Genomic DNA, 23,802 nt, shown 5'->3' on the forward strand with positions numbered 1-23,802 from the left:
GATGGTTTGAGACTCTGCTCATTGTTGACATAACTCTGCATGACCATCAATTGCTCATCTGGTCTTCCCCTAATTCCATCTATACTGCTGAGCTCAGCTGCTTCCTATAACCAAACAAATGCCCCTCGCCACACCACTCAAAAGTCAATGAATAGAACATAGAACATTACAGCACAACACAGGCCCTTCGGCCCTCGATATTGCGCCGCCCTGTCACACTAATCTGAAGCCCATCCCACCTACACTATTCCATGTACGTCCATTTGCCTGTCCAATGACGACTTAAATGCACTTAAACTTGGTGAATCTACTACCGCTGCAGGCAAAGCATTCCATACCCTTACTACTCTGAGTAAAGAAACTACCTCTGACATTTGTCTTATACCCATCGCCCCTCACTTTAAAGTTGTGTCCCCTCGTGTTTGCCGTCCCCGTACTTGGAAAAAGGCTCTCCCTGTCCACCCTATCTAACCCTCTGATTATCTTGTATGTCTCTATTAAGTCACCTCTCAACCTCCTTCTCTCTAACGAGAACAGCCTCAGCCTTTCCTCGTAAGACATTCCTTCCATACCAGGCAACATCCTAGTAAATCTCCTCTGCACCCTTTCCAAAGCTTCCACATCCTTCTTATAATGTGGTGACCAGAACTGTACACAATACTCCAAGTGTGACCGTACCAGAGCTTTGTACAGCTGTAGCATAACCTCCTGGTTTCGGAACTCAATCCCTCTATTAATAAAGGCCAAAACACTGTATGCCTTAATAACCCTGTCAATCTGGGTGGCAACTTTCAGGGATCTGTGTACATGGACACAGAGATCTCTCTGCTCATCTGCACTCCCAAGAATCCTACCATTAGCCCAGTACTTTGCATTCCGATTACTCCGGCCAACAAGTGTATCACCTCACAGTTGTCCACATTAAACTCCGTTTGCCACCTCTCAGCCCAGCTCTGTAACCTACTACATCCTTCGTCACTATCCACAATTCCACCGATCTTAGTGTCGTCTGCAAATTTACTAACCCACTGTTCTAAGCTGACACAGGTAATTTATAAAAATGACGAACAGCAGTGGACCCAACACCGACCCTTGCAGTATGCCGCTAATAACTGGACACCAAGATGAACATGTTCCACCAACTACAACCCTCTGTTTTCTTTCAGCAAGCCAATTATTATCCAAACTACTGTTTCTCCCACAATCCCATTCCTCCGCATTTTGTATAATAGCCGAATGTGGGGAACCTTATCGAACGCCTTGCTGAAATCCATATACACCACATCAACCGGTTTACTCTCATCTACCTGTTTGGTCACTTTGTCAAAAAACTCAGTAAGATTCGTTAGGCACAACCTACCCTTCACAAAAGCGTGCTGACTGTCCCTGATCAGATTATTCTTTTCTAGATGGTTATATATCCTCTGTCTTATAACCTTTTCCAACACTTTACCAACAACTGAAGTGAGACTCACTGGTCTGTAATTACCAGAGTTGTCTCTACGACCCTTTTTGAACAAGGGAAACAAATTTGCTATTCTCCAGTCCTCAGGCACTATTCCTGTAGACAATGATGATTTGAAGATCAGTGCCAAAGGCTCAGCAATCTCTTCCCTTGCTTCCCAAAGGATCCTAGGATAGATCCCATCTGGCCCAGGGGACTTGTTATTTTCACACTCTGCAGTATTTCTAATACCACTTCCTTGTGAACCTCAATCTCTTCTAGTCTAGATGCAAGTATTTCTGTATTTTCCTCACCAACATTTTCATTTTCTATAGTGAACACTGTTGAAAAATATTTATTTAGTGCTTCCCCTATCTCCTCTGACTCCACACATAACTTCCCACTATTATCCTTGATTGGCCCTAATTTAAGTCGTGTCATTCTTTTATTCCTGACATACCTACGGAAAGCCTTAGGGTTAACCCTGATCCTATCCACCAACAACTTCTCACATCCCCTCCTGGCTCTTCTGAGCTCTCTTTTTAGGTCTTTCCTGACTTCCTTGTAACCCTCAAGTGCCCGAACTGAGTTTTCACATTTTGTCCTAACATAAGCCTTCTTCTTGACCAGGGATTCCACTTCCTTAGTAAACCACGGCTCACGCGTTCTTTATCTTCCTCCCTGCCTGACAGATATATACTTATCTAGGACACACAGGAGCTTTTCCTTGAATAAGCTCCACATTTTTAATGTGCTCATCCCCTGCAGTTTCCTTCCCCATTCTACTCTTCCTAAATCTTTCCTAATTGCATCATAATTTCCCTTCTCCCAGCTGGAACTCTTGCTAGGTGGAGTACACCTATCACTTTCCATCACTAAAGTAAACCTGAATTGTGATCACTGTCTCCAAAGTGCTCACCTACTTCCAAATCTTCCAGGCTTGTTACCCAGTACTAAATCTAAAGTGGCTTCGCCCCTTGTCGGCCTGTCTACATACTGGTCAGGAAGCCCTCCTGCACACACTGGACAAAAACTGGCCCATCTATAGTACTCGTACTGTAGTGATCCCAGTCAATACTTGGATAGTTGAAGTCCCCCATGATAACTACCCTGCCTCTCTCACTCCTATCGAGAATCATCTTTGCTATCCTTTCCTCTATATCTCTGGGACTATTCGGAGGCCTATAGAAAACTCCCAGCATGGTGACTTCTCCTTTCCTGTTTCTAACCTCAGCCCATACTACTTCAGTTAACGAGTCCCCAAACATCCTTTCTACAACTGTAATATTGTCCCTGATCAACAATGCCACACCTCCCCCTCTTTTACCATCTTCTCTGTTCTTACTGAAACATCTGAATCCTGGAACCTGCAACAGCCATTCCTGTCCCTGCTCTATCCATGTCTCCGTAATGGCCACAACATCGAAGTTCCAGGTACCAACCCACGCTGCCAGTTCACCCACTTTATTTCGGATGCTTCTCGCATTGAAGTACACACACTTCAAACCAGGTTCTCGCTTGCCGTGTCAGATACTTGATTTGGGAATTCCCTACTCTCATCCTCTTCTGTACCTGTCCTACAATTTTGGTTCCCATCCCCCCGCTGTATTAGTTTAAATCCACCTTAATAGCTTTAGTGAATTTCCCACCCAGGATATTGGTACCTCTCTGGTTTAGATGAAGACCATCATGCTTGTAGAGGTCTCACCTACCCCAAAAAGAGCTCCAATTATCCAAAAACCCAAAACCCTCCCTCCTGCACTATCCCTGTAGCCACTTGTTCAACTCCTTTCTCTCCCTATTCCTCACCTCACTAGCACGTAGCAGCAAACCAGAGAAAACAACTGTTTGTCCTAGCTCTAATCTTCCATCCTAGCTCCTTGAATTTCTGCCTCAAGTCCCCATCTCTCTTCCGACTTATGTCATTGGTGCCAATGTGGACCACAACTTGGGGCTGCTCTCCCTCCCCCCAAAGGATCCGAAAAACACGATCAGACACATCATGGACCCTGGCACCCGGGAGGCAACACACCAACCGCGAGTCTCTCTCCTCACAGAACCACCTATCTGTCCCCCTAACTATCAAATCCCCAATGACTACTACTCTACTCCTCTTTCCCCTTCCCTTCGAGCAGCAGGTGCCCCTCTGCTTTCCCCTGGTAAGTCATCCCCCAAACAGTATCCAAAACAATATACTTATTGTTGAGGGGAATGGCCACAGGGGATCCCTGCACTGCCTGCCAGTTCCCTTTCTGTCCCCGAACTGTCACTCATCTGTCTTTTATCTGGGGAGTGACTACCTCTCGAAGTCCTGTCAATAACCCCCTCTGCCTCCCAAATGATCCGAAGTTTATCCAACTCCAGCTCCAGTTCCCTAACACGGTTTTCGAGGAGCTGGTGCTGGGTGCACTTCCCACAGATGTAGTCAGCAGAGACACTAGTAGTGACCCTTACTTCCCAAATTCTGCAGGATGATCATTCCACTGCCCTACACTCCATTCCCACTGTTCTAACTCCTGAAGTGACTACTAAAAAAAATAAGAATGAACTTTGAAACAAAATTATAATACCTGGAATTGTGAAGAACAATGACATTTTAAGGAACATTTTAAATTAAATTACTCTTTCAAAAGTGAAAATATTTGCTGGTTAAAGGGAATTAAAAATAATGAAATGCTGTATTGTACCTAAAGTGTACTTGGAATACTGCATCCAGTTCTGGTCGCCCTATTATAGGAAAGATGTGGATGCTTTGGAGAGGGTTCAGAGGAGGTTTACCAGGATGCTGCCTGGACTGGAGGGCTTATCTTGTGAAGAGAGGTCGACTGAGTTCGGACTTTTTTCATTGGAGAAAAGGAGGAGGAGGAGAGGGGACCTAATTGAGGTATACAAGATAATGAGAGACATAGATAGAGTCGATAGTCAGAGACTATTTCCCAGGGCAGAAATGACTAACACGAGGGGTCATAGTTTTAAGCTGGTTGGAGGAAAGTATAGAAGGGATGTCAGAGACAGGTTCTTTACACAGAGTTGAGAGAGCATGGAATGCGTTGCCAGCAGCAGTTGTGCAAGCAAGGTCATTGGGGACATTTAAGAGACTATTGGACATGCATATGGTCACAGAAATTTGAGGGTGCATTCATGAGGATCAGTGGTCGGCACAACATCGTGGGCTGAAGGGCCTGTTCTGTGCTGTCGTGTTCTATGTTCTATGTTTTAAAGTGGTTTCATTACTCTTAACGGTGTTAATCTGTGGTGTTTGTTGCTACTTTTGATGGGCTTTCCCATTGCTTCACCTCCCTTGCACTGCTTTGAATCCACGACAGCAGGGTAAGATGAAAGCACTCAGAAGTGACAAGGGCTCAGAATACAATCAAGGTGGCCAAGTGGCACTTTTGGATGCAATTAACATTAGACCTACTCCAATGCCAACGATCAAGCTCATTATGAAGACTCTAGAAACATCTTTTGTTAAAAATGGATGCCAAAAGTTACTAAAATGGCTGCCAAGAATCAAGTGACCTTTATCTATTCAACATAATGTCTCAAGCTTCTGGAAGATTCCTAATTCAGTCATCTGGGATGGGAGTCTTGCCTACAAGTGATTATCTAACGTTATCCTTAAAATTCGCAACTGCTATTGTATGAATTCTACCCCCAAGAATCAATGGTCACCAAGATTAATGTTCCATAACAAGCAAGCTAAGCAAAACAATGATCTACATAAAAATGCCAAGGACCAGCATCTATTTCCTATTGCGGGGTAATTCTATGGCCTTCCAAACCAGTCTGGGTTGACAAAACCATTATTGGTCACGTGACCAACACCTAGCGACAATGAATTTTCAAAGGACCCATAAAAGACAGCACCCCCTTTGGGTACATGGGACTACTGAAAGGCTGCCAAAAAAAAAAAATTCACTTCCAATTTCAACCTTTTTCTCATCTTTCCCGACTTCATCTGACTCTCCTCTTCCCTTCATCCACACCAATTTCTATTTTTGGGGATAGGCTCACCACAAATATCCCGGCTCCCAGAATTACCTGGATGATGCATTCTCACACCTTATTTCCTGTAATTTCTCCATTCCATTCTTTCAGTTGCTCCATCTCAATCACATTTCATCTGATGCGATCTTCTGCAGGGGGCCTCAGAAACACAAATCTTTCTCCTGAACCAATGGGATTCTCCACCACCTTGGCCGACAGTGGCCTTAGCTGTGTCTAGGCCACTCCTGGCACTTCTGCCCTCACCTTTTTTCCTCTTTCCCACAATAGGTTCCCCCGATCCTCAATTTCGACCCACCAGCTTCCCCAAAGGATCACAAGTCACCGTTTCTGCCACCTCCAATGGGATGCCAAACCAGATAAAATCCCCTCTGTTAGGTTTCTGCAGAGACCATTCTGTCCAAGACACCATGGCTGGCTCCCAAAACCTCTCCACACCCCCATGGCACCTTCGAACAGAACTACAGGTGTAACTACTGCAAATTAACTTCCTCCCTCCTCACTATCCAAGTCCCCAGACATACCTTGCAGGTGAAGTGATTTACCTGCATTTCACAATCTAGTAGTCAACTGGATTTGCTGCTCACAATATGGTCTGCTCTATATTGGCAAGACAAAACACAATATTGCTTTGTGGAACACATATGATCTGTCTGCAAAAATGATCGTAAGCTTCCAGTTGCTTGCCATTTTTTTTTCTGGGCTATATTTCAATCTTGAGATGGGCTCAGTACAAACGGGAAGAACAGCATCTCATTTTCTCTTCGGGAACTCTGCAGCCCTCAGGATTCAGTGTTCAATATTTGAGTGCCTGAGCACTTTCTCCCACACTCCAGGTCTTGGCATGATGTGGGCTGTGTTTTGCCGCATTTTCACCTCAATGGTCCTTATTAGCAACATTGTTTCCCCCCCCCCCCCCCACCCCCGCCAAGCTCACCACTTTTCTATTTCTTCATCTGCCCAACTGCTGTTCTCTATCTCATCCTCACAAAAGAAGGAGCAGACGCAGATACTATAGTGAAGGAGGAATGTGAAATCTTGGATACAATAATCTATGTTGGAGGGGGACTTAACATCTTTGACAGGCCTCTTTGGTATGAGCATCCTGCAATGAACAAAAGTGGAGATTCTATCACTTACAAATCATCCACAGGTATGGACAAGAGTACTGCTAACATTGTGTGATTGCTTCCTAATGTGGGTGGTGAAGGGCTTTTTGAATAATGACAGGTCAGTCAGCGAAACACTTAGAATTTTCTAATTTCCCATAAGGTACAGTATAAAGCATTTAGAAGGTACAAATTAAATCAAGAACAATTAGCATGGACTTATTGTCAGATTTGCAATAATTTTTTGAAGAGTTAACCTTTGATGTAGTCTACATGCACTTTTGCAAGGCTTTTGACCAAGTCTGTAGGATCTACACCTAAGTTGAATTCAAAATTGTGAAGTGAAAGAAATCAGAGAGTAATGTTCAATAGAAGTTTCTGTGATTAGAAAGCGGTTTCCAGTTGCATCCACAGAGCTCAGCACTCAAAAGTGTATATAGTTCTGTACAAAGCTTCAGTTTCCATATTAAAAGAATGGCACAACTGGCATTGGAGGCAGTCCAGTGAAGATTGTACCACGAGAGCAGACTAAGAAATCAGGCTTCAACTCCCTGGAGTTTAAAAGAATTAGGAGCTATCTTGTCAAAACATACAAGATTCCGAGGAAGCTTGACATGGTTTACACAGAGATTGTTTCCCCTGGCTGGGGAATCAAGAACACAGCACACCACTTCAGATATGAACGCGTCCCCATACAGGGGTGCGTTAAAATTAATGTTAATGTTAAAGATCTGACATGTGAATTTTTCCTTGTACTTATAAACAGTTATTTTATCTTGTCCTGTATTGTGTTCTGATTTGCGCACAAAATGACTTGCACACAAACTCAATGGAATCAATTTGCAATTGGGAGACAGCCTACAAGGATAAGGAAATTATGGAAAAACAGGAGTTGCACAACAGCTAGAGTACAGTGCACAATTCTGGTCACCCCATTACAGGAAAATTATTATATTGGAAAGGAGAAAAAGTTTACAAGAATGGTGTCAGGAGTGAAGAATTTTAGTCAAGAGGAAAAATCAAATAACCTGAGGTTCTCTTTGGGACAGCAACAGAATGTGTTTAAGCTGTATAAAATTATGTGGGGTTGAAAAAAGTGATATCAAGATGTCAATAATCAGAGCACACAGATTTTAAAATAGGTGTCAAAAGGATTAGGGAGGTGTTAAGGAGAGTTTTTTTTCCCCAAAACGCTGTGCTGTTCACTGTCTGAGAAAGGTGTTGGGAATAGAAACCCTCAGGGTTTTGAAGTAAAGGATCTCTGAATGCTAAATCTACAGAGCTACTGACCTCAGGCTGGAAAGTGGAATTAAATCAGCAGACACAGATGCGTTGGACTAAATGGTCTCCTTCCAAACAAGATTTCCGTGTTTCTATGTTAACTCAGACATTGAAACATTGTAAAGTGAGGACAGCTTAAAATCTGTTAGCTGCCCTTTGAGGAAATAGTTTAATTAAATAGATGACAAGCTAATTGTAATATAAAAAGATACATCCTTCATAAATAGATAAACTGATCTAGTCTTCAAAGCAACTAATCACAGCAAATGATCTGAAACCTTCCTTCCATTAACATTCACAGCATGCCACCACTATGCAGAAAAGGAGAAATTTTACAATTAGGTACTTTAAAAGTTGAAAAATTTAAATTTAACTTAGTGTAAAATGTCTTCAAACACTAATATTTTATGAAATACAATAATCAAAAGAAACTACCAATATGATTCAGAATTCAAGAGGTTACTTAGCACTACTTTGTTCACATGGTAACACCTCAATCTACAATTTTTGTTCAGCAGTTCACAAGGAACCAACTTTACTTTGAAACTCTAAATTTCCCAAAATAGAAGTACTTAAACTCATGTCCAAATGCATTGTCAAGGTTGCAGTGCTGGAAAAACACGGAGGTCAGGCAGCATCTGTTGAGCAGCAGAATTAACTCTCTTGCCTGAAACGTCGATTCTCCCATTCCTCAGATGCTGCCTGACCTGCTGTGCTTTTCAAGCACCCCACTCTCGACTTGAATCAATCCAGCATCTGCAGTCCTCACTTTATCCAAATGCATTGTTTCTTATTCAAAACTCAACTCTCCCATTCTGCTTTCCTTGTACTAAAATAACATGAAATGCCTGTAAACTATTAAAATGCAACATTTCTATTTAAGATTAACCTTTGGGAGATTACCAGTTTAAAAACTGATCACAAACTGACACAGGAAAAGGCTGACCAAGTCAAACTGTACAATGATTTCATTAGGTATTTCAAGAAATGAATGGGTGACACTGCAGCCAAGAATAGAATACTTTAGCCTTTAATGCTATTAGAGTATGGAGAGATTATACCAATTTCAAAAAAGATATAGCGTCAGCCAAAGTGCACCATAAATCTGAGAAATGGACTGCACTGGAGTACAAAAAGCACTGAAAGTAGAACATCTTTTGACAAGTGCAATGTAGTTGCCATTTTTCATGTAAAAAGAAATGCATAATTTATTAGACAGTTTGGTATAGGAAATAATGAACTTAATTGACTCACAAATGCTTCAAAATGAGATGCTTTCAATTTTTCAAATAAACAGCTACAAATTGTTAATTTAATTATTTTTAATTCTGAATTCAAAGAACATCTACAGTATTCACCACATATTTTAGCTTAGTCTTATAAGCCTTTAAATAATCCAGTGAATAAACAGCAATAACTGCTGCTATGCTTAAGTTTATCTTGGAAAGCAATCTACATTATTGCATTGTTTTCAGAACATGAATGAACATAAAGTAGTAACCAGTCACTACATAGAATCCTGGTCCACAGAATTAACAAGTCAAAGGCAGAACCTAATTTTGTTTTTAAAATGATTTTAAATGGTGATTACATAGGTCCTTAACATAGCAAAAGCATCCTGGACTTAAATATCGATTGATATATCTACGTTAAGTTATTAAGCAAACTCAATATTTAAAAAAGTTTGATTGAACACTGGCATGACTCAAATACCACAACTGGTGAATCATCCAGATACAATTGAGATTCAAATTCTTTATGCCAAAATTAATGATCGACTAATTGAATTTTTTTTTAAACTAATTTTCAGTAATTGAAATCAAACAAAATTGAGAATAATTGATCAGCACGACAGAAAGTATTGAACTTCTTACCCGCAAAAGCTCTAATGATGTTGGTCGATCCTGCGGAATCTTCTGCAGGCAGTAATCCACAAAACTTCTAAAAAATTGAGACCTACCAAATAAAAATCCAAAAGATAGAAGCATTAACAGACATTTTCTGCAATGTCTTCCTGAAATCTTTGAAATGGACTACTGCTTTCAGGATTCATTCAACAGCACAATTATACTGACCTGTCAGATTCAAAATCACAAAATAACTATCATTTTTAAATTTCTTTATCATGTAAAATATCAGCTAATTGAAACTGTAAAATTCTGAAGTGATAATCAGAGATGAACAAACATTATTTTGTAGCAGACACTGAACAAAGATAGATAGAAGTTCTGAGCTCATCAGACAACTTATCGGAATTTCAGAAGTGAAATCTAAATCAATTGCAAATATTTAAATATTCCAATATCATGTTAAATGCTAGTTTTATGAACAAACAGGTGACTTGATAATTCCATCAATAAAAGCTTACCACTCATTTGACTGAAGTGTTGGAGATTCATTCTGGGCAATATGATATAAGGCACTCATTGCGTTCATGTTGAACAAAGGTGGCTTGCGTTCAGCTAAGAAAAAGACAATAGTAAGTGCATGTTGAGAAGTTGCTCTATATCCACCCCAGCCAGTAATAAACCCATATGGATAAGAACTGTTGTCATAGAGAGTAATCCTATTCTAAGATCACCTGTTCAACCTCGTAAAGATCTTTTCAATGGTAAACATATAAAGGGGAAAAGGCTTATTAAGCGTATACAAATTTTCAAATACTGGTATCAAATTAAGCCACTAATTCTGTTCTGTAAACATGGCTAAATTTTACTTCAATGTATTGTGCAATCATGTTATTGAAAGAGAAAATGGCAAAATGCATTTTTCAAGATTTACAACAGTTTGTAAAAAGACATCTTAAGTCCCAACTTAATTTTATTAAAAGTAACTGCTTGAGAAATTGCTGAAAGCAAATCAGAGGTTGGAGTACACTGACAAAAAGATGATAGGGGACAATTCTACTGAAGTATTTGGAGGAAAAAAGTTGCTAACACCTGTCCAGCAATGAAGTGTCTAGTTGCTGCTTCGAAAACAAGTAATACTTTCCTTATCCAGAGCAGGTAGATACAAAGGTTTGTTCCTCATATGCACTAAAAAATAGATTGCCTGCAATATGAACAAAATCAAATTTTAAATATTGGCCATCTCTACACAAAACTGCAACGGTTCAAGGTAGCCATTTCCTGCTAATTTCTCATGGAAAACTTCCTCCCTCCCCAACTCTATAGCCAGAGTAGAATTAATTGAATCAGAGTAATCCAGGGAAGACGTACAAAATTCCAAATTACACTGAACTCCATACCTCAGCTGTACTAGAAGTAGACAAACTACCCAATTTGCAAGGTTCAAATAGGCTTTTGCAAGAGGTAATGATATGTCTGGTTAGCAGCAATATTAAAAAAAAAGTCAGACATGCATAAGTCTCTCCCTGTCAATTGGTATGTCTTCTGCTGCACATCCTTGGGATGGCACATAATTGGATTCCTTGTTGCTCCAGGATAAAGTTTTAGAGAAATTCTGAGGTGTTGGGCTTCTCGACATGCAATGGAGTGGCAACTAGTACGTGGAAATACCCAAATGATCATGAATCAAGCTGCAAACTATGGACAACTAGTCCTTTGCCACGTCGGCATGAGTTTAAAGCTCATGGGAGAAAGCCCGAGCCAAATCAAAAATCAAGTGGATCTTAAATGACTAATGCTTAAAGAGGTCATCTTTCCAGACACACTTGCATCCAAATTGGTAGCAAATCCAATAGAGGCTGAGAGGAGTACTATAATAATTGGCACGTTCAAGGTCTTCATCAACTTTTCCCAGGCTTGCACCTTGAAGTGGACATTGTGTTAGTTCTCTGCAGCAGAACAACCAGAATGGAAGAAACAACAGTTACAAATAATAAGTCCAACTTGATTGATTTTGAAAACCGGTGCTGGGGGAAGTCTCAAATTGACTTTCGCAGTCCACTAGTCAGCTACCACCCACCTTGAGTTAGCAGCCTGAATTAGCGAAGTGCTGGCAGACCAGAGTACTTGCTTCACTGATTAATTGGGACTGGAGTGGTCTGCTCAACTTCTGTCTATTGGTTCTCTTATCTGGCAAGCTGAAAGATTCAAGCTCTCTGAAAGAGCAATCTGGAACATCAGTACCATGTGCAAAGGACAGTGACAGGATGGAGCTGGGCTATAAAGCTCATAAGATAGCAATGATCGATGGGGTCCTTGATGGATTGATCTGTGAACACTGCTCTCTCATGAGAGATGTCACTCAGCCAATGTGGCATGGGCTGAATTTAGAGGACATGTGCAAAATGTTCAGAATATGCTTCCTCTGTTGCATCTAAACTTGAACAGGAGTAGAAGACAGTGATTGTTATCTATGCTGTAACACTGTGCTCCACTGTGGAGCACGAAAGACCAGTTCTACAAGGAGCTTGACACCACATGCAGAATTCATGACAAAACATTTCAACGTACTCCGAAACCCAGAAATGGATGTGGACCACAAGATATGGCCCCTTGCCTCAGACAACACAGGAAGATAAAAAGAACAAGGACAGAAGCTACTTAAGCTTTGCTGCTACCACGAGCGGGGTGCAACTAATGCTTTTTACTCCAGAATAAACTATGCCATCATATATTCTGGAAACATCCATAATCAGGACATTGGCACCAGCCAAATTTGCTCATCAGACCTAACTTGCATCTTTAATACATACAGCCACACGCTGATTGCAACACAATCGGTGTACCAGATCAGACACTTCCACTGAAGTTTTTCCAATCAAAACTAAGGCTCTCCATACATCAACATACAATCATATAAAAGCAAAACATGGATAATATCCAAGTTTTGGATGAAAAGTGGCAAATGGCATTTGCATCACACAAGTTCCAATCAAACACCAAGATCTCAAATGAGAGAGAACCTAACCATCATTGTTGACGTTAACATTGTTAATGTCCCACTACCAACATTCTGGGAGCTTATCATTGATCAAAAAAAACAAATCCAACCACAGATCACTGTGGCGACAAAAGCAGTTGCAAGGTTAGGAATTCCGCAGCAAGTGACTCACTACATCTCTTCAATGTTTGCCGACCATTTATAAAGCACAACTAAAGAGGGTGAATGAATATTCTCTGCTTGCGTGGATTAATACAACTCCAACAACACAAGAAGCTGGATCCAGGTCAGAGCAGTCTGCCTGACTGGCACTCAATTAATGAGCCTCAACATTCACTGTCGCACCTGTGCCTGACAAGTGCAGCAGTGTGCATCATCAACAAGATTAGTGTAAAACCACTTGCAGCAGCATAGTCAAAATCCAGGACCTCTACCATCTGGAAGGACAAAACAAGCAGATATACAAGTATCCATCCAAGCAACGCACTACTGATTCAGAACAACATCACAGTTCCTTCACTGTCACTGGGTCAAAATCTGGGGAGTGACTCTCCAACAGCACATGCGCGAAATGGACTGGAATAGTTCAATCTGCCATTTCAAAACCACCTTCTCAAGGACAACTATGGATAGACAATAAATGCTGGCCCAGCCAACAAAGCCTATATCCCGTAAACAAATAAAACAAGTCAGCAGTTTTTGCATATTCTCAGCCCAGTGCCATAATCTGCAATGTGAGGTACAGGCCATGACCCCCTGCACCATGTGCAGCAGATCCTGACTTGCGAGAGTAAAGCATACTCTGTGATATTCAGCAGAGATGAGCATCAAGGTCTAATTGTCTATTGTCTCAAGAGGGAGAAAACTGAGCTGGTCAAACAAGAATCAGAAAATAGGAACTGTTCAGAGTTGAGGTGTGGAAGTGCAGTACCCCAGAGGATTTGGGCTTGAAACCAGCTGATAAACCAAAAACATCTTGGCTTGGCAAACACTGGCAAAATTGTAAAAGATCCTGGATAAGCATGATTAAGAACAGGTAATGTGCACAAGCATTACATAATACATTAAGGGGAAAACAAGAAATTGAAACAACAGTGAACAAATGCCAAATAATGGGAATGGAAGTTCAAAAACAAATTTCCTCTAAGTGCAAATGTTGGTAATATAATACCTTAAAAGAAATGCGACAGCATTTTAGAAACAGCGTAAGACAATTTAAAGTGAAAGTAGTAATAACATTACCAAGGTACAGTTAAGAAAACTGCAACAGTTCTGGGTTCACTAATTATAGGAAGGGCACTAAAGCAAAGAGAACATTCAGCATTTGTTCAACCTTGATGGATTTTGATTTAATGAAAAAATAAGGAGGCCAGATTCCCCAGTTGAAAGTCCACTGACAAAAAAAAAATGCCCACCTAGATGAAGATTATACGGTTTTGATTTTTGGACCATAGAATATTTTCTGATACAGCAGCTGAAGCTTTTTGCTTCTTTTAAAACAAGACAATTAGGAAAACATCTGAACCGCCTTAATGTTGTAGTTGATAAACTATGTGGTTCCAGCTCTGGCAATTGTAAGTCTTATGATCACAAGAAGCCAGCAGGGAAAATATAGTAATGACTGCATATTAAGTGATAGCATCAGCACCTTTCCAATTCATCTAATGATTCAACTAATACTTACTAAGAGTTTCAATTCATCAATTTGCTCCTTACAGTGATGTAATGCACAAACAGAAGCTTGGTGTCCCAAAATAAAAGAAAGATCATGTATTCAGGTAGAAATCTGAAGATGAAGCCATTATACAGATTGCAGCAAAGAATATACAGCAAGCAGGAGAGATACAATCATCTGACAATTACTTAGGAACATTACCAAAGGATGCCAAACAATTTAAATTACTTATTAGATTCTCATGTTTGAAAGAGATTTTTGAAATTCTTGAAGTTGCTTCAACTCATTTTGAAAAAAACAGTCTGTCAATACAAATTGACAAGGCTACAGATAAGTTGAAAACAATGACTAAATAAACATTTCATAAAAAGTGTCATTAAATACAAACCAAGTTCGATGGATGTTATGCCAAGAGACCACACATCTACTTTTCCATCATATTGCCCCTCGTCCATCGCAAGGATCACCTCTGGGGCCATCCTGTTAAGCAGACACAATTAGTTGTTTTGAAGTAAAATTCTCTATTATTCAAATATATTCGCTGATACAAAGAACAAAACTTTAGAACGAAACCTGGACTAAAGGAATATTATGTTATTTCACAAATTCATGAGTTAAGTCAGACGTAGTTATGTTACTAAAAAACTCCCAACAGGGTAAGTAAATCAAAATTGCTGTCAGTAACTTTTTTGTTGTTAATGGTGGCAAAAACAGCCAAACCATGAATAGGAAGGGTTTGGAGGGATATGGACCGGGTGTTGGCAGGTGGGACTAGATTGGGTTGGGATATCTGATTCGGCATGGACGGGTTGGACCGAAGGGTCTGTTTTCATGCTGTACATCTCTATGACTCTATAATTGCATCTTTCAACTGTACCATCTCATAGTGTCACTTTAATAAAGGCCATCAATTCAAAGCACACGTCTGATGTGACCTAGGACCTTTGTGGACTGCAGGTTTTGGCCACTGGACAGCCTGGATTTCCAATTTGTAATTAACTCTATTGAAAACCAATAGTTATGTTTTGCTGCAATTATAATACAATGGTGTGTACTATGACTGGGCTAAAAAAACTAAAACACTGATATTTCTCTTACAGGAGTCAGATTCTAACTTAAGTGTTATTTGAATTCAACTTACCAGTAAGGCGTCCCAACAAATGAGTTGGCAGGGCATACTATAGAGGCAGATCCAAAATCAGCTAGTTTGACTTGTCCTGGTTCAGTTAGTAAAATATTTCCTGCCTTTATATCTCTGCAAAAAAAGAAAATTGAGACTTCACCAATTTGATCCAAGTTTAATTTTTAGATTTGCATCAGCTTAGGTTAATCAGAAAATTTTGAGAGTGAAGTTTAAGGCCCATTCCATAGGTTTGAGCACATAACTAAGAGTGACATTTTAGTCTAGTGCTAAGGGAATGCTATCACAGATCTAAAACAAAAACAGTATTTGCTGATGGGTCACTGGACTCTGCTTCCTCCCCACAGATGCTGCTGGACCTGCTGAGTTTCTCTAGCAATTTGTTTTTGCTTCAGATGAAAGCCAGTTGTTGTTTTACATTCGTCCATGGGACAAAGGCTTCACTGGCTGACATTTATTTCACATCCCAAGTTGCCTGAGAAGGTGGTGAGCTGCCTTCTTGACCACTGTGGTCCATTTCGTGTACAGTGAAGTTAACAGTGAAGTAAAGGCAAAATCTTTCCAAGGTACGACAGGAGCAGTACGGATGGAAACTTGCAGGTGATGGTGTTTCCTTTACCAGCTGCCTTTGCCCTTCTGGACAGTAGTGTAATTGGTTTTGAAGGTGCTACGCAAGGAACTTTGGTGAATTTCTGTAGTGCATTTTGCAGATGGTACATGCTACTACTACGGTGTATTGGTGGTCACGAGTGCAAATGTTTACAAATGTGCTGTAGTATTTGTGACTTCCTGCATCTGCTTCTGGTTCATGGTAACCAGATGTTGATAGTGACTGATTTAACGAAGTTAACGTCATTGATTGTCAGAGTGATAGCTAGGTTATGTAATGTTGGCTTTTGGCATTGTCTCGCACTTGTGTGGCCTGAATATTAGTTGTCAGCTCAAGTCTGAATACCATCCAGATCTTGATGCATTTGAAGATGGACTGCTTCAACATGTCAAATTGAGAATGGCACAATCAGCATATATCCTCACTTATGACCTTATAATGGAGGAAAGGTCATTGATGAACCAGTTGAAAATGGTTGGGCCTAGTACACGAACCTAAAGAATACCCGCAATTGGCATTCTGGGACCCCTTACAGATAGGATAGACACCTTTCCCTCCTGTCAGCAATTCAGTTTGTTTATCCACATTTGTCTGAAGGATGTAATGAGGTCAGGAGCCAAATGGGCCTGGCAGAACCCAAACCAATTGTAGTTGAGCTAGCTATTACTAAACAAGTACTGCTGATTAGCAGTGTTGTTAACTCAGTCCATCACATTGCTGATGATCAAGGGTAGACCAATGAGGTGATAACTGTGGGTTGGATTTGTCCTGCTTTGTACAATTTCTTTTTATTTATTTATTTTGTGGAAGTGTTGTTGCTGCCTGGCCAGCATTTATTGCCCATCCCCAGTTGCCCTTGAGAAAGTGACAGTAAGCTGCCTTCTTGAACCACAGCAATCCATCTACTATGAGATGACCCACAATGCTATTGGGGAGGGAATTTCAGGATTTTGACCCAGCAACAGTGATGGCAATATATGTCCAAGTCAGGATGGTGAGTGGGTTGGAGGGGTACTTGAAGTTGGCATTCCCATATATTTGTTGCCCTTTTCTTTCCAGATAGAAATAACCATAGGTTTGGAAGGTACTGTCTGAGAATCTCTACCAAATTTGTGCAGCGCATCTTTTAGATAGTACACACTGCTGCTACTGAGCGTCAGTGGAGGCAGCAATGGATACAGTGCCAATTGGCAAATTGCTTTGCCCAGGATGATGTCAAGCTTCTTGAATGTCATTAGAGTTGCACTCATCCAGTCATACTCCTGACTTGTGCCTCGGAGATGGTGGACAAGCTTTGTTTTGGGGGGAGTTGCTCGCAGTATTATTCCTAGCCTCTGACCTGCTCTTGTTGCCACTGTGTTTATGTGGTGTGTACAGTTGAATTTCTGATTAATAACTCGGAGGATGTTGGTTGTGGGGAGAGTCAGGAGATAGTAACACCATTGAACGCCAAGGGACAGTGATTAGATTGTCTTTTGGTGGTGGTCAGAGCCTGGCACTTGTGTGGCACCAAGGTTACTTGCCATTTGTCTAGCCCAAGCTGGATATGGGCCTGATTTTATTGCATTTGAATATGAACTCCTCCAATACTTCAGTTGCGAATGATGCTGATCATAGATTGCACTTCTGACCTTATGATGGAGAGGAGGTGATTGATGAAGGAGCTGAAGATAGTTCGGCCTAAGACACTACCCTGAGGAACTCATTCAGAGATGCGCTGGAGCAGAGATGACTGACCTCCAATAACAAATGACTATCTTGCCATGTGTTGTTATGTATAACTCTAACCACAGGAGAGTTTTATTGGCCAAATTGGATTTATCCTGCTTTTTATGTACAGGATTTACTTGTGCAATTTTCCACATTTTCAGTTAGATACCAGTGTTGTAACTGTATACAAGAAACAGATAACAATTTGCCTCATAATAGATGCCATGTTGTAGCTGTATTGAAATAGCTTAGCTAGGGCTACAGCAAGCTCTACAAGACGAATCTTCTGTACTATTGTTGGAATGTTGTCAGGCTCAGACTTTTTGCAACATCCAACATCTTAAGTTGTTTCTTGATGTTATATAGAATAAAATACATTTTCTGGCACCAGTGATGGCAGTGACCGCGAGTTGTAATGTGTAATTCGACAATAATTTCATACAATAAAATTCACGTTAATGAAATTACAGAAGCCCCTGATGATCAGCATGAGAGACAATGGAAAGCCATTATCCAAGCACTCAATTTTCATCTAGTTCTGCAACCTATCCAAACCTGCATTGCCCATATTGACTTGTATTGTTTCCACTGCAGAAAGATGATCAATTTTAAATGTTCCTTCATGCACAAATCCCACCATAGGTCAAAAATCCATTAACATTGTAATTCCATGCTCAGCTTTCCACTAATTCTGGCATTACTTCAATGCAATTTTTGTCCCTCCATTTTTACAAAGAGCAGCAGGTTATTCAGCCCCTTAAGTCAAATCTGTGTTCTTGCCTATTCCTAATAATCAACTTTTAACTCCTTGCCTCAAGAATCTATCCACCTTGAATCTCACCAAGGATTCTGTTCCTGGAAAATGTGAACGTATAGGTGCAAAGACTCATTTTTGGAAACCTCAAACTTTTCCTTCCTCCTTTTTGTTGCTCCTTAAAACCTAGCTGCTCACTATCCTAAAACTTCATTCATTACTGAAGCAAGTTTTATCTAACATGGCACTGCTCAAAAAAGGTGTTTGTTAAACAAAATTAGCTGAATTGCAAATTCCTGCCCGATAAAACAGCAAACAAGCAAATAAAAACATGCAAGATTATGTATCACTATGTTGCTTTTATCCAAAGGGATAAACTGCATGGTCTTGGGTATCGCACAAACAAAAGGCATTATTTGGGCAATCCCAACTTTTAAAGTAGTTTTAATTGCTGTTGAGCAAACACTGTTTAAGAATTTAACAGTCCTTCAAACTATAATTCATAAGTTTGCTTTTGTCTTTTTTTTTAGAAAATTATGAATTGATCAGGTGGTTAGACAAAGTGCATTGCCTATGAACATAATGCCTTTGTTCTTTTTATCTCATATTACATCCTGTATTGCAACAAAACTCAAGTTAAATTAATTTTAGGAATATAATCCTAACCAGTCTGTAACCTTAGCTATGCTCCCGCTATAGCAAGAGCACCCTTCCTCAGATAAGGAAACCAAGACTGTATACAATATGTCATCAAGATAGTGGCAGAGTAGGGCTCCTGTGCCTGAGCTCATCTGCTCTGAATCCTTTTTGTCCCCATTTATCTATCTTGTCCTGAGCCTGACGGCATCTGCCAGCCGACTTGAGTGGCCCAAGCAAGGGCTTCACTGTAGTGTCAAGAGAGCTCCTGCTTTTCTTCCCCTGGGGCGAGCCCAGGACCTGGCATTGGAATCAGTGGGTTGCTACATGTGTGGAGAGGTCAACGAGGCAGGCGCAGTGGTGAAAGGTGGCACCTGAGGATTTGCAACTTCGGTCGTTGGTTAGATCTGACACTGGCAGTGAAAGGGCATCACAGCCACACGGATGAGATGGGCCCAGCAGTGAGAGAGGTGACTGACATTGGCGGGTCCAGCGCAGGCCACTGGCAAAAGATTGCCCCTGAAGAATGACGACTTCAAAGTTGGTTGGGTTCAGTGCAGACAGAGGTAAGATGGTGGAGGTGTTCAGGGGGTGGTGAGGAATGGTAGTGCAGGCTGTATTGATGAGCTGGCTCAGGACCAATGGACTAAGTTAGATTTTTTTTCTTATTCTTAAAACTATTCACATTGCACTGGATTGCGGCAACAGCGGAAAAGCTTTCACTGTATTCTCATGTTTTTCTCACTAAAATACACAAAACCAAAGCATTCAATATTCTAGATGTGGTCCCAAAGGTCCTATACAATTACATCAAGACCACCTTGCTCCTGTATTCAAATCTTCCCACTATGAACAAACATTCTATTTTGCCTTCTTTACTGCCTATTGCAACTGTATGCTTACCCTCAGCAACTGGTGCAAGAGGACACCCAGGTCTAGTCACATATTGAACCCTCAATTTATAGCTATTCACGTGATAATCTGCCTTCCTGTGTGTGCTGCCATAGTATAAAAAGCAAAATACAGCAGACTGTGACAATTAGAAACAAACAGAATAGATGGTTAACAATGAGTCTAGTACGACTCCTCAAACTCTTAAATTCTTAAGAGTCATACTAGACTCAATGTGAACTGTTGCTCTGTCCACGGATGCTGCTAACCTGGCTGCGTTGCTCAGGATTCTTTGTTTGTTTTATTTCACATCTATCTGCCCAATTACAATGTACATCCTGAAATTGTTTCCAGGCTTCCTTAAATTTAACCATTCTCTCAGGTCACCTGAAAATTTTGATACATATTGAACATGATCTCAAGAATGACCTCAGACAGCAGTTACACCTGTAGTCTGGAAATATTTTTAAACTTCTGCTTCTATTCTTGAAGCAACTTATCCATCCTGGAAAGTTTTCTTCAATATAACTTGCCTTGGTGTGAAGCAAATAATCTATGCACCTCTGATACAAATTCAGGTTTGTCACCAATAGCTTCCTTGGTTCAACGGCATCCATTTAGCCAAATAACCATTTGAGCATTTCTCATTCAGATAAGCTGACATATTGCCTTTCATTTACTCTGCACATTTCCCTGCACCCACATATCCTGAAGTAAGGGTGTCCTCTAATGATTGTTCTTCAATCTTTCCATAGTCAGACAATAAAGGCTGGTTGGGTTTCCAATCAATAGCTCCTTTATTGCACAAAACAAACATGTATGACAATTATTCCGATCAGATTAACTTATGCCCTTCGTTACAATATACTGCAAGAACATGAAGACAACATACACTCTACACCACCTTATCTCACAGTCACAATTTCTTTTCGTTTGGTTTTTCTTGGACTTCTGACTCAACTGCGACTCTGCAGACTTCTTCTGTGCTGCTCCAGTAGAATACAAAGCCCTCCAATACATTACATGCAGATACTTATCAAATTAACACAAGCCAAATATTTATTACTTAAAAATGTATAAGACAACTTTTTTATTCACTCATGGGATGTGGGCGTTGTTGGCTAGGCCAGCATTTTATTGCCCATTCTTCATGATTCTCAAAAGTATGATGAGCTACCTTCTCGGATTGCTACAGTTTGAGTTTGAAACTTGATAGAGTATTAAAATTCCTGGCTGTTTACGGTTCTAATACTAAAATTGGATATTGTGCCCAAATAGAGATTAGTTATATCCAAGGTGCGATGCAGCTGCTATCTTTTTCAGCACAACTTCAAGCCAAATCTCAAATTACCAACAATGTGCATATTATTCAGGCTCTGTCTTCTCCATTTCTGCAGCACAGTACTGATTGTAGCAACCCTACCACTGATCGAAATTAGATAAGCTAATTCAGCACAGTTGCAGGAATCAAACTAGTTCTTACATCTCAATAATAGTATGTTAGGAAGCATAACCAACATGCTTGTTGTATGAACAAGTCAGACTTAAACAGCTAATCTGAATACAATAAAATTGTGAAGCAAATAAAGGGACAGAATTACACAAGCCAGTCAGTAGTATCGATAACATTTTCTGAAATTCATTTATTTTTGTGCAAACTGATGAAATATTTTAAAAGGTGAAACACTTCACTTTTAACGTTTGTCAATTAAGGGTGAATCTTCCGAAGAATGTTCTCTCCAGTTTTGTCATGTGACAAGAAACAGGTTCTTGCATTACAAGACAAAGCTAATAATTGTGATGACTGCAAGCATACAAGCAAAAAAACCCACCATTTGTGCCCATTGTTCTCAACAAGAACACTTCATTCAAGAATCTGCACTGAGAATACTGGCCCAGATTATCCAAAAGCTCGACAGTCCTTTCTGCAACATGGACTAGAGTTGCTTATGGTGACCTTATGGAATCTTCAGTGTTGCAGATTCTGAAGAAATTATCTCGGTAATTGAAGACTCCAGTGGGCAATGGAACCCTCCAAAAGCATCATTTCAATCAAGTAATGCAAAGCGTTCCACAGCAGTGAAGTAAATGATTACTCAGGAAGTATTAGTATATAAGATACCTATTCTAACTCACAAGTAACCATTAAATTGATCCTTTCCTCTCCCAAATCATTCGACAATGCCTCAACACTTCTTCCGGACCATTTAAAACCAAAAACCCCACTGACCTGGCACACACATCTGTCCCTTCCGTCGACAGAACCCAACATCACTGGCCCACCCTAACATCATAGCAGTCTAACATCATGCTTACTTAGTATACTTAGCCTTTTCAAGAAGCTATCAAAGTGGCTGCCTGTGATATGGCGCCTTTAAACCACAGTGGAACAACTAACTGGAGAATCAACATTTCAGGCATAAGCCCTTCATCAGGAACCTCATTCTTGAAGGGCTTATGCCCAAATGTCAATTCTCCTGCTATTCGGATGCTGCCTGACCTCCAGCACCACACTGCAGTAACTAACTGCTGTGCAAAGGGGCGTGGTTTGCTTTCATGTTCTGTGCAAAGATGGACCTGTCAGAACAAAAATATGACTTGCACTTCTGAAGGTGCTTTGACTAAAATCTGTCAGAAATGTGGAGTTCTTCCTTTACATGAAGAGCAAGGTGGCAGTCTGCATATGGTTGCCAATCCTTGGAAAATCTGGCCAATTACTGATAATGTAGATTAATTCAAAATAAACATATAAAGAAGGATTCAAGGATCTCAGTAGAAGTTAGCAAAGCAAACAGATGTGAGAAAAAAACCTACAATATAGATTACACAATCGTGTAATCTATAAGCAAAGGTATAGTGCTAAAAATAGCACTGCTGCCTCTCAGCGCCAGATTAATGTGCAGATTAAGTGGATTGGGCCATGCTAAATTGTCCATGGTGTTCAGGGATGTGTAGGTTTGGTGCATTAGTCAGGGTAGGAGAATGGGTCTGGGTAGGTTACTCGGAAGGTTGGTGTGGGCCAAAGAGATTCAATGATGAAACGGAGTACATTTAATCCAAACATTCCAAATGGTACATTAGCATTAATATACGAGTTAATGCCTTTAATATACTACATTTGGAAACAGGTCAAAAATGAATTCAGTTTAACATGTCTCTTGCACGATATGGACAGGGAATTCAAGAATTTTCTTAATGATATAATCAATGTTCATTTATCTTATTGTTGTATTAGCTCACCTGTGTATCAAATTACGAGAATGCAGGTAGACCAGCCCCTGCAAGGCACCATGGGTAATGGCAGCAATCTCCACTTCCTGAAGTGGTTTCTTGTGAACTATTGGAGGAAATAAATTTTGGAAAACAACATTTTCTGGGCAATTCCATTAAACCTGCATAATTCAAAAGCCTGGAAAGAAAGCCAGCCTTGAAATTCCAAACATGAACATGAATGCTTGTGTATATTTAAATAATTTATAATATTGAAACATTGACACTAAACAAAAATGTAATAACAGTAGAAAATAAACAAAATATTTATAATTCTTTGATGAATTTTACTTAAAGCAAAAAGAAAAGGATCACAAATATATACCTGCAGCATAATTCAATAACATTTAATTAGACTGGATTGTGAATAAGCTAGTCTTTGCTTTCTGGTGAAGTTTTAAAGCAAATACTGTGAAATGAAAAAT

At 40.2% G+C, this 23,802-nt stretch overlaps 1 protein-coding gene across 2 annotated transcripts in view; it reads right to left on the reverse strand.

Moving 5' to 3' along the window:
• taok3a (TAO kinase 3a) overlaps window positions 1-23,802 on the reverse strand; it is a 114,396-nt gene that overhangs the window by 33,480 nt on the left and 57,114 nt on the right. For both annotated transcript variants that reach the window (XM_088000112.1, XM_088000113.1), the window contains exons 7-11: window positions 23,348-23,444; window positions 15,507-15,620; window positions 14,754-14,845; window positions 10,211-10,304; window positions 9,717-9,798 (exon numbers count right to left, since the gene is read on the reverse strand). In XM_088000112.1, coding sequence (XP_087856238.1) covers window positions 9,717-9,798; window positions 10,211-10,304; window positions 14,754-14,845; window positions 15,507-15,620; window positions 23,348-23,444 — 479 coding nt within the window. The remainder of the gene's footprint in view (window positions 1-9,716; window positions 9,799-10,210; window positions 10,305-14,753; window positions 14,846-15,506; window positions 15,621-23,347; window positions 23,445-23,802) is intronic.

This window comes from Chiloscyllium plagiosum, unplaced genomic scaffold, assembly GCF_037043375.1.
Source record: "Chiloscyllium plagiosum isolate Xiang-an unplaced genomic scaffold, Cpla_swu_hap1 HiC_scaffold_24, whole genome shotgun sequence".
NCBI lineage: Eukaryota > Metazoa > Chordata > Chondrichthyes > Orectolobiformes > Hemiscylliidae > Chiloscyllium > Chiloscyllium plagiosum.